This window comes from Vicugna pacos, chromosome 13 (assembly GCF_048564905.1).
Source record: "Vicugna pacos chromosome 13, VicPac4, whole genome shotgun sequence".
NCBI lineage: Eukaryota > Metazoa > Chordata > Mammalia > Artiodactyla > Camelidae > Vicugna > Vicugna pacos.
The window spans coordinates 60,047,266-60,058,712 of NC_132999.1; the positions used below are offsets into that span (position 1 = coordinate 60,047,266).

Sequence of the window (11,447 nt, forward strand, 5' to 3'; positions counted from 1 at the left end):
CGCTAGTAGTTCTAGGTAGACCCCAGGTGCCGTCTGGTGCCTCAGATACCCTGCCTTGACCACACCAAGAATATGCTGGCAAAAAATTAATCAGTTGATCTGAGAAAGAAATGGAAAATTTTATTCAAGCCAAATTTGGGGGAGAGCATCTCAGAAAGCTCTGAAAACTGTTCCCTTTTGTACTATTTTTAATGCAACATTGAACTTGTATAAATTTGTGGCCCAATCTCTGATTATTTCTTCAGAATTCCATTTGATTTTAATCCTGAGAGGGGCTATTGAATCAAGAAAGCATATAATAATACCATTATTTTTGTCTTTCAAATATTTAAACAAGGAACCTGTTTTCTTGGAACTTTTTCCCACAGATTGTTGCGAGGGCTGGCCGTGTCTGAGCCCCTGTGCGGCTCCCGGGCCAGGTCAGGAGCTGCTCCGTGATTCTGAACCATGAGGCCCGTGCTCTGGGAGAATGGTCTGGCAGGGCCAGTGGGGTTGGAGGTAGAGAATTTATGAGCAGAGGGGGCTCTTTGCTCGAGGAGGTACACTGCTGTTTGTGGTCCTTAGAAAGCTTGCCATAAGCATTTTCAACCAAGTAACACCACGTACCAGCCAAGTTCATTCCCACTCAGCCACAGCTGTCTACCTGGCTAAACACAATGCTTGAAAAATGATTCCAAGTGCCAGCCAATGACAGATACACATTCTTACCCTGTAGCAGCCCCATTTAATCCATTGCTTTGGACAGTGGCCATTCTCCCACCTCTTGTCCTTTTATATAACATCTACCCTTTAGGAGGTTGGGACAGTTGACCTGCTGATCAGTAATGCTTTATAATGGAATTTTAAATGCACATTGGTCTGAATTTGGGGAAACATTTCATACTTTACCTTGGTCTTCTCCATTCTGATTTTCCACATCAGCTGCACATTTAACTGGGCTGTGTAATGATGGCCACTGCTGGTTTTCCTCCTTGGGATTTGAAGTTGGATCACGTTTCTGAGCTCATGGTCCTGAACATCTGGGAACTTTTTTGCCTCAAATATATTCAGGGCCTTCGTTTTCTTTGAACTTGGAAGGTTTGAGCTACTGCTATACACACTAGCCTAGAAGTCCCATTTGCTGTTGGTGCTTGAGGCCAAGACCATGGCTTTACTTCCTCTACAGGAGGGCAAAGGGTGTCATTTATTGTCCTCGTCGGAGGATGCACATGCTGAAGCAGTTCTGCTCAGCTTGCAGGAGGAAGGGAATAGACGTGTTCTTCCACTGTCCCCCCACCCCCACCCCATGCAGTGCCCCAGGAATGCCAGGGCCCCCATCTGGGCTCAGCTATGCAGCGCCTGGAAGAAAGCCAAGACAGCTGACTGCATGGGTGCCTGGACCAGCATTCTGGCCTCCCCTGTTTACTCAGCCTGTTAGCCAGTGCTGTCAGCTACAGACACCATTCCTAATCTCATGGAACTTACCGGCTGGCTCAGGGTACAGAGAAGTGAACAGGCTATCAGAGCTCAAAGGCATAAATACCTTGATGTGCAGGCTGTGATGTGAACCCTATGACCCAAGCACAGGGCTGAATCCAATCAGGTCTGTAGTAACTGGACATACCAGTTAGTCTTACCTGCTGATTGATCCTGACCCCGGGCGAGTAACAGTTGCATGGGCGCCATCTCCTAGCAATTCTTTTACTGCCTTGGCTCACCTCCCCTTTAAAAGGAGCTTAAACTCAATCAAGTTCCCTTGTTGCTGTAGGCTTGAGGCTTGCACTGAATGATAAACACTACTGTGGTTTTCATCTGAGGTTAAGACAGGGGACGCAGGCTTCCCACCTCCAAGTGGAGGTTGCAAAATGTCAGTCAAAAAGCATCCCTGTCATAATGTCACCAGTAGCTTATACCAGTTTCCTCTCCCTTCCTTGGCATGCGAAGAACTAGGCGTGCAGAGCAATTAGCATTTAATATTTGGTAATTAGCATGCTTAATGTGATTCAGAGAAGTTCCTTGACATTTTCATAAAAACAGAAAGCACATTCCCGCCCACCCTTCAGGGAGCGAGCCCCAGTTTGTCAAAAAAAAAAAAAAAAAACGGTGCCAGTCTTTTTTGGTGCTGAATATGCATGTGTTGGCCTCTTCCGGGACACGGCTGGTAAATTTAGAAACTCGTTTAGAAAAGAACTCTTTCTCATTCAGCAGCCATCCGCTCGTGGATCAGGGAATCTAAGGGGAAATGGCTAGGAAATCTAGTTTAAGTCGTGGAGCTGTGTTGACCCTTCTCAAGTCAATAAAACCCTTGTTGTGCCCCCCGACAAACCACACACACTATTCAAGTCCAACAGGGAGCCAAATTTGAGGACGCGGTGAGAGATACATTCTACTCTATCGCTCCAGCGCAACAACGTAACTCTTAGCCCGACAATGTAGCCGCCGGCTGCGGTGTCTCCAGCCCGAGGGTTCAAGCCGGCGGTCCGCACATCCTGGCGCTCGGAAACTCCGCTCTGAGCCAGAAATGTCAGCTCAAGTTTCCCCTCCCAAGTCGGGCACCCCCTCGCTCCTCCGAGCCCGTCGGTGCCTCCCCGACCCCGGCCCCACGTGGCCCCTGGAAGCGGGCCGCACTACCCTGCTGCAGCCGACGGACGGCCCGCCCCAGCCACTCGGCGCCTTGCTGCGGACCGGCGGCCAATGAACACGAGCGGAGCGCCGACGGGGGCGGGGCCGCCGAGCCGCCGCGCACTCGCGCGGCCACTGGAGGGCTTGGGGCCCGCCCCTGGCAACAGGCCCCGCCCCGTCAGCCAGGTTAGGTTGCGGCGCGGGCGGCGGGGCTGAGTTGGTCCCGTTGTGCTGCGGCTCCGCTCGGCCTGCAGTCCCGGGCCCGCGCCCCGCGCTGCCCGCCTGCCAGCCCGCCATGGAGCCTGGCCCCGACGGCCCCGCCGCCTCCGGCCCCACTGCCATCCGCGAGGGCTGGTTCCGCGAGACGTGCAGCCTGTGGCCCGGCCAGGCCCTGTCTCTGCAGGTGGAGCAGCTGCTACACCATCAACGCTCGCGGTATCAGGATATCCTCGTCTTCCGCAGGTACCCCTGCCGGCCCGGGCCCGCGTCCCCGAGCTCCCGCGACGTTCTCAGCCCAGAGCGCCGGCTGCCGGCTGCCCACCCCGACGCGAGCCCGCCGGAACTCTTGCCCTGGTCTCGGCCCAGCCTGCACCTCTTCCTACCGGACCCCTGGTCATGCGCCCTTTACCTCCGGACGCCCCGGCCGTCTCTGCCCGCTCCTCCCCTGCAGAACTGTCAGAAGTTCTCGTGAACTAGGCCCCTCTCATCCCGCAGTCCCCTCTCCACCCTGCCTCCCCTCTCCCTGGGCTGGGAACCGGCGTTTCGCGCGGTCCTCTTCGGCGGGGAGGGAGCCAGAGTCTGCGCCGACCCGACGCGCCGAGCTCCACGTGTCAGTCCCAGACACGTCAGAGCTGGGACCCCGAGTCCAGCCTCCACCTAGCGGGCCTGCTGCCGATCGTCGCCACGTGTCATCCCCAGGACTCACCCCTGGAGCCCCTTGGCAGGTTGGGGGAGATTCTTCTCACCCAGGGCGAGTAGGGGCATGTTGCCCCCTCCCCAGGGAACCCAGGTCCCTGACTGTCACTCTTGCCCACAGTAAGAGCTACGGCAATGTGCTGGTGTTGGACGGCGTCATCCAGTGCACAGAGAGGGATGAGTTCTCCTACCAGGAGATGATAGCCAACCTGCCCCTCTGCAGCCACCCCAACCCACGCAAGGTACTCTCCCTCCCACCCAGACCCAGCCCTGAGCCCAGTGATAGATCCCATAGAACAGTTTGGGGGGCCCCAGATGTGTCTAGTGCTCAGCCCAGGTGCTTCCCAAATGCTTGTCAGAGAAAGTGCTGGGAAGGACAAGGGGCCTAATGGAGGAGCATTCCCATTTCACAAGGGTCGGGGGCAGACAGCCTGGCTGAGGCCTGAAGCTTAAGAAGGAGCAGCCTTGGCAGGAGTTTCCAGGAAAAGGGGACCCCTCCTGCCAGGTTCCTGGGGCAGGAAAGCTTTTCTAAAAGTAGAAAGTGAAGTACTGAGGTCTGTGGATCAGAGGAGCTGAGAAATTGTTCCAGATGGTTCTGTCTGCTCAGTGCAGTTTGAGGGGCAGGCGGGTAGGCCACTGAGCCCTGTTGGAGCCTGCATGGTAGGGCTGGTGCCCAGAGCCCTGCTCATGGCTGATTCTTCCTCCTGCCAGGTGCTGATCATCGGGGGCGGGGATGGGGGTGTCCTGCGGGAAGTGGTCAAGCATTCCTCCGTGGAGTCCGTGGTTCAGTGCGAGATTGATGAGGTGAGTGCCCAGAGCTGCTGGGCGGGGTCTGGCTTCAAGTCCCAATTCGCCCTGAATTGGCTGTTTACCCTTGGGCAAGTTGCTTAACATTTCTAGGACTGTTTCATGGTCTTAAGAACATGTTGGGAGGATTCAGGAGGAAAATCAGACAGTAAAGCACCTGACACATACGTGTGCCACCAAGGCTAGTTCTTAATAAGACTAAGAGGTGATTTGTCACAGAAGTCCCAGGGGACTCCAGCCACTAGGGCATCCCCCCTTTACAGCAGCATGTTTTCGTGAGCACCTGTGTAGCAGGTCCACGCCCTGCCTCCTTGGAGCTGATGTTATGGTTAGGAGGAGGAAGGGGTATCTGATAAAGATGTGCAAGGCGAAGCAGGCCCCTAGGGCGTGGATTGGAGCTGAGGCCTGAATGGGAAGCAGCTGGCCATGTGGAGGCAGGGACAGGCCCTCCCGGTGGAGGCTGGAATTGCCGCCTCTGAAATAAATAGCAAGAAAGGCACTCGGTTGGGGTGGTTGAGTCTAGGGAGAGGGAACAGGAGCTGGCCCTCTGAGAAGTTATGCGGAGGTACCAGACTGCTCCCTGTTTTACAGTTGTGCAAACTGGGGTTGCACAAAGGGAATGGCTTGTCCAAGGTGACTGGGCTATGAGAGGGAGTCCCACTCGACTTTGTTTGGCTCCTGGGCCCCCAACCCCCGTGGCCCAGCCTGTTCCCTCCTATCCCCTCCCCAGGATGTCATTCAGGTCTCTAAGAAGTTCCTGCCGGGCATGGCCGTTGGCTACTCTAGCTCAAAACTGACCCTACACGTAGGCGACGGTTTTGAATTCATGAAACAGAACCAGGACGCCTTTGACATCATCATCACTGATTCCTCAGACCCCATGGGTAAGCAAGGGTTGGGCCTGGGGCCTCCGGCAGCCACCAGTAGGGGGGTGGGGCAGCCTCCCGATCTGTGTCCCAGGCCTGAGTTGGAGGAGAGGACCGAGGAGCCACCGGACCTAGTGTGGTACTTTTCCCTTCTGAGTTGTCTGCTTCCCCCTCAAACATGGCTCAGCAGAGTAGGGGGCCTGGGCTACTGTCCAAAGTCCACAAGTTGGTTGGGGACCTGGAGGAGAGTGGGGCTCTGGCCTTGGTCTGCTGAGGCCTCAGTTTCCTCTTCAGCCTCCTCTCTGCTCTTGACAGACCGGCATCCAAGTGTGTGCAGGGATCTAGTCTTAGACCAAGGCCCAGGGCAGAGATTCCCCTGATGCAGTGCTGATGAGGATCCCCCAGGAATGGGGTTAAAATGTGGAGCTCCCCCCATACTGGGGTAGTGGAACCCTGCATCCCTCAAAAGCATCCTATTTGTGGTTGGTTTCTGAATTCCAAAGACCTGGCTTCAATTCCCAGCTCTGCCTCTTGGCAGCTGCCTGGGTCTGTGCGGTGGGGTGACAGTGGCCAGGACCTTACCCCTTCCTCCCCACAGGCCCTGCTGAGAGTCTCTTCAAGGAGTCCTATTACCAGCTCATGAAGACCGCCCTCAAGGAGGATGGCATCCTCTGCTGCCAGGGTGAGCAGGCCTTCCCTCAGGAAAGGGTTGGCTGGGGTGGGACAAGGCGGAGCAGCCTGCCCGATGCCAATGCCGAGATGCTGATGCTGCCGCCGCCTGCCTGACCCCCAGGTGAGTGTCAGTGGCTGCACCTGGACCTCATCAAGGAGATGCGGCAGTTCTGCAAGTCGCTTTTCCCCGTGGTGGACTACGCCTACTGCACCATCCCCACGTACCCCAGTGGCCAGATCGGCTTCATGCTGTGCAGCAAAAACCCAGTGAGCTGCAGGGCTGTCCTGGGGGTGGGAGCGGGCAGATGGGCTCGAACAGCACTCGCCTGAGACCCTCCCCCCGCCCCCCCCCCCCGGTCCCCAGAGCACCAACTTTCGGGAGCCTGTGCAGCAGCTGACGCAGAAGCAGGTGGAACAGATGCAGCTGAAATACTACAACTCCGATGTGCACCAGGCAGCCTTCGTCCTGCCCGAGTTTGCCCGTAAGGTGAGCTGCCTGTGGGGCAGGGGGACCCAGGGCTCCCCGAGGGGCCGCCTTGGCCTCCACGCAACCCAGCATCCTCCTGACAAGGCCTCATGTCCCACCAGGCTCTGAATGATACGAGCTGAGCCCAGGTGCCGCTGCTGACGCCACCCAGGACCTCGGCCAGGGAGCCTCCAGGGCACCTGGGCCCCCCAGCCCTGGACAAGACCCCTGCTGGCCCACCCACCAGCCAAGTGTTACAGGCCCCAGAATGCTGCCTGGCCGGCCCCGCCGGGTAGACTGTCTGTCTTTCTCTGTGGCGTTCAGCCGCCAAGCTTATACCAGCTGTGTACAGTACCATCTCCACCTTCTGTCACTCCTCACTCACCAAACACGTGTATTTATAACAAAATTCTGAATTTTGTGTCCCTGGACCTCAAATGGGCCCAGGCAGGGGCTGCATCAGCTATTCACGGGTTCCCCGGTGTGCCAGACTCTCCTGGCCCTGCTGTCTGGCCTCTAAGCAGCTGCTGTGTGCATAGGCAGGCCTGCCTCCCTGTATAAGCTTGCACTGGTCCTTTGAACTCTGTAGTACCTAGGGACACACTGGTCATCAAACTGGACCCAGATCTGTCCTGAGAAGCAGGCTTAGTCGTTCCTTCCCCAAGCCCCACACAAGGTTGGTGGTGACACCTGTGGGGCCAAGGCTGGGAGCTTGTAAAGTCAAAGGCTTTGCTTTTCCTTTGGGCTACCTGACAGGGTTCTCAGGAGAATTTGGGCCAGGTCTCACCCTAGGGTAGATGCTGGAGGTGACCGCAGCTGGCTGGGGTCCAGCTACTTGGGCCTGCACATCGGGTGCCTTGACTTGGCTCAGATTTCAGACCTGGGTTCAAATCCTGCCTGCCCCTCCTCATGAGTGTGGCCTCTGATAAATTCCTAGAAGCTTCTCTCAAGTGCTGAGAGGTTGAGAAAGGAGGCGTGGGTTGCCACACCAGGACTGTGGGCACATGACTGTCCCCTCTCCAAGGTGCTGAACCTCCGGGCACCCCAGCCCTCCTGACTGCTGGGACTGAGGCTCTGGTGGTGGGACAGGAGCCACCACAACTGGGTGCAGATTGGGGGAGGGAGCTTCTAGCTTACTCCTACTTCAAGGGGATTGGCAGGGAAGGTCCCTGCTCCTTGCAAAAGGATGTCACCAACCTCCACCCCACATCTGTCCTTAACAGGGCATGGCCAGAGGATGTGTTAACATAGGGGACTTGAGGGTAGGGAAGGGGACAAGGGAGTGGCCCCAACCTGGTGGTGGTTTGATAACACCCCCAACCCCACCCCTACCCTGGGCAGCCACTTTGGAACCCCCACTCAGCAGGGGCTAAGACTGCAGTCATAATGAGCATGGGGAACAAGGGTCCAGCTTTGCCACCAACTCCTTGCATAGCCTCGGCCAGTCACCCAGCCTTCTCTGGGCTTCCTGTGCTTCACCCTCAGGAAGCCACTGGACCAGGAGCAGAAGGAAGACCAGCATGACTAGTGCTGCTTCATCACCTGCTCTAATTCCTTTAAACTTGACTGTCTACCCACGGGAAAGGTATTAGGTCCACTCAAGATTAGGTGACATGCCTAAGGCCACGCCAGGCAACTGGCCTCCCAGGGGCCACCCAACTCAGTCAGCCTCTGCAGCTCTGCCCGAGCACCTTGGGGATCCCAGCAGGGGCACCCACCTGGACCTCCACTCAGCAGCCCTCCCCACAGCCCATCTTACTGGCCAAGCTCCAGGACGATCCATGAGGATGACCCAGGGAGTGAAGGTGGGCAGGGAAGGAGGGGTTCCAGCTCTAGGGGTACTGGACATGGGTTACATTAACTCTGACTTGAGCTGCTCACAACTCCTGACTTGGGTACCCCGTCTGTAAAATGGGAACAATGGTCTGCACCTGTTACAAGGCTTCATTAAGGAGTATGTGTCATGCAGTGCTCACTAAGCTGGTGAAAATCAGGATTTCTTGGGCCAGAGAAGGAGGGGAGAGGGCCCAGGTTGCAGAGAGCTGGGGCCATTCGAGAAACAAAAATGCCTAACCAGAAAGTAGAAGTTGTCTGCAGTGTAAACCCCTCCACTTTCCCAACTTCTAGTGAAACCTGCACATATGTGCAGGCGTGGACGTTAAGGACTAGCACTGAACCCACAATTGGGTGGACGTGATGTAGACATGGACTGATCCACTGAAACAGAAGCAGGCGTTTGGTGGGGATGTGACCTGAGTCCTCCAAAGTCCCAGAAAACTGGAAGAGGGCAGTGAACAGGCTATGTCTGTAGCACGGAGAATAAAATCACTCCTCCATAAAATCTGGAGTTTTGAAGCTCAGTTATTAAAATCAGCCCTGCCCCCGGATGAAAGATTCATACAGCTCCCACGTGGGTTGTTAGGAGAAAACTAGCAGTCATCCTCTGCCCGCTTCTCCTCGGAGGCAGCGTGTCACCTCCTCCAGCTGATTGCTTTGGTATTTACTTTCCTGTCTCTAAATAACATGCTTGTATTACTACTTCTCGCCTAGTCAGTTTTGTCATAATCTGTTGATTTCCCGCTCGGGAAGATGAGGATTTAGCTCTTCGCTCACCTGCTCCCAACACGCTCTCAACAACGAAACGCTGATCTCGGCTGGCGCAGCAGCCCATGTTTGCACCAGCACAGCTCTGCACAAGCCATTCGCAGCTGAGACCAGGAGAAAACTAACTTTTATCTCTGGCGCAGCTTCTTGTTTTCCCTGGAGGCTTTTCTCGTTCGCTTAGTTTTCAACACATTCATCACTAACTTAGCCCCAAGCTTTTACCAAGTCTCTAAAGCTCTTAAGATCTTTGGACTCAACACGCTTCTTGAGGTTCTGGTCAATGTGCTAATTGATTTTTTTAAATTGTGAGATTTGTATTTTACTTAGTCTCATTAGAGTTTATAATTAATTCATGATTATATTTAATGGAATGTTCAGTAATAAGAAATATTAATGTACATACTATGTACTTTACTTCTTTACCGTGAGTTGTACCATAATGTATATAACATCATTTAGGAAAAATAACTAAACATTTTTTTAAAGAATATTTGGACTCCATAGGTGTCCTCTCATTTTCATCCTCCTCACTACCCCAAATGGAACTTCTTGTTGGACTCTTGTCTCTTGATCCCACGTCTTCCTGTTTCTGGTTTACTCCCCCCCCTTTTTTTTTTACTTTTAATTTTTTTATTTAAAATCTTTTTTGGTGGGGGAGGTAATTAGGTTTACCTATTTATTTATTACTTTTGGTAGGGGTACTGGGGATTGAACCCGGGACCTCGTGCATGCTAGGCATGCACTCCACCCCTGAGCTGTACCCTCCCCCTACTCCCTTGGTTTGGTGGAGCATATCCTAGAGGAGCTTTCTGAGAAACAGGACAAGGGATGAAGGTTTTAAAAAATCTGAGATGCATGGAAATGTCTATTCCACCTTCTTAATGGATGGGCATAGAATTTGGATGAGTATAGATGTTGGAAATGATCTTTCAACATTTTGAGATTCGCTCTTTTCCATTGTTATTAGTTATCTATTGCTGTGTTTAAAATTAGCCCCAAATATAGCAGATTGAAATAAACATGTCTTTCCTGTGGGTCAGGAATTTGGGAGTGACTTCGCTGGTTGGTTCATTCATGAGGCTGCAGTCACCTGCAGCCTTAACTGGAACTGGAGGGTCAGCTTCCAAGATGGCTCAGTCACATGACAAGCAAATGACACTGGCATATGTTAGGAGGCCTCAGTTCCTTCCCGAGTGGACCTCCCCATAGAGACATCATGTGTCCTCATGACATGGTGGCTGGCTTCCCCCAGAGCAAGTGACCCAAGAGAAAGCCAGGTGGACGCTGCAGTGTCTTGTATGGCCTAGCCACACATAACACGCCATCATTTTAGCCATATCCTTCCTATCCATAAGCCCTTTTCAGTGTGGGAGAGGACTACACATGAAGGCATGAATACCCTAACATGAGACTCATGGGAGGCTGTCTTGGAGGCTGGCTTCTAGTTTCCGGTGTTACTTTGAGAACTCCAACATCATCCTCTTCCTGATCCTTTGTGATCTGCTCTGTTTTCTCTCCTTTCCTCTGTCTCTTAGTTTATAGAACGTAACTGTCCTCTCCAGTGTCTTGAAATATCATGTGTCAATTTCTGTTTTTTTCTGTTGTTCTGGCACTTGGAGGACACTGAGTTGGTAAACTTGTGTTCTTTTCAGTTCTGAGAAATTTCCTTGCATAATTTTGTTTATAATTTCCTCTCCTCTGTCTTGTCTTTTTCTGGAATTCCTGTTATTCAATTTTTGACATACTGTATAGGACTTCTTTACTATTTCTATTTTTACTTTGTTTCTTTACTATTTTTCTTTTTTACTCTATCTTCTGGAAGATTTCCTCAATCTTGTCTTCCAAACATTGAGTTTTTCATTTCTATCATGTTTTTGTTTCCCCAAACTATTTCTTGTTCTCTGAACACTCTTGTTAAATAGCATTCTGTTCCTGCTGCTTGTCCTGGCCTTTTTCCTTGGAAGATCTTCATGGCTGCTTCATTTTAGTTTTGGACATTTTCTTCTCACTGCCTCTTTCTGTATTTTTGTTATTGGTGGTGGTGGTGGTGAATTGTTTTGGTCTTTCTCACATGTGAGGTTTCCCTCAGTAGTCCTTGAATGTTCTACTCATATGTAAGACTAGGGACTAAAAAGCTAATTGGAAGCTCTGAGCTCTGACAGGTTTGTCAGCTGAGTTTCACAGTGGGTGATGTGGCTGAGTCATTTGCTTGTAGAACCTTAACATCAGTATCTTTAGGTCTTTTCTCCTGAACTGGTCACACTTCCCAGGAAAAAGGGACAAGCCTGGCGGCTGCCAGATTCTAGCAGCTGAGTCAGAGGAAGGCCAGCCTGGCTGCTGAAGGCCCCTGTTTTCTGTGTGCCCCTCCCACGCTCAGCTGGGCCTAGGGCTCTCCGTATACTCCCTCCAAGAATAAGCCTCCGAGTTCCTGCTGGGGCTGGGGGATGGGAGGTAGGGACTGGCAGGATTCTTAAAAGTGGCCAGAAGGACTTGATACTGCCAATTCCTGATTCCAC

At 53.0% G+C, this 11,447-nt stretch overlaps 1 protein-coding gene across 1 annotated transcript; it reads left to right on the forward strand.

The window, feature by feature from the left end:
* The first annotated feature begins 2,788 nt into the window (after nt 1-2,788).
* Nucleotides 2,789-9,421, forward strand: SRM (spermidine synthase). Its single transcript, XM_072975406.1, has 8 exons — nt 2,789-3,063; nt 3,638-3,758; nt 4,228-4,320; nt 5,054-5,207; nt 5,788-5,871; nt 5,983-6,128; nt 6,226-6,348; nt 6,450-9,421. Exons 1-8 carry the CDS (start codon nt 2,897-2,899, stop codon nt 6,468-6,470), a joined length of 909 nt encoding a protein of 302 aa, XP_072831507.1. The 5' UTR covers nt 2,789-2,896; the 3' UTR covers nt 6,471-9,421.
* The last annotated feature ends 2,026 nt before the right edge of the window (nt 9,422-11,447 follow it).

Excerpts from the sequence above, each read along its gene's own strand:
- SRM (XM_072975406.1), top strand. The coding sequence starts at position 2,897 with ATGGAGCCTGGCCCCGACGGCCCCGCCGCCTCCGGCCCCACTGCCATC. Across the intron at positions 3,759-4,227 it reads GCCACCCCAACCCACGCAAG|GTGCTGATCATCGGGGGCGG; the intron begins GTACTCTCCCTC and ends TCCTCCTGCCAG. Across the intron at positions 4,321-5,053 it reads TTCAGTGCGAGATTGATGAG|GATGTCATTCAGGTCTCTAA; the intron begins GTGAGTGCCCAG and ends TCCCCTCCCCAG.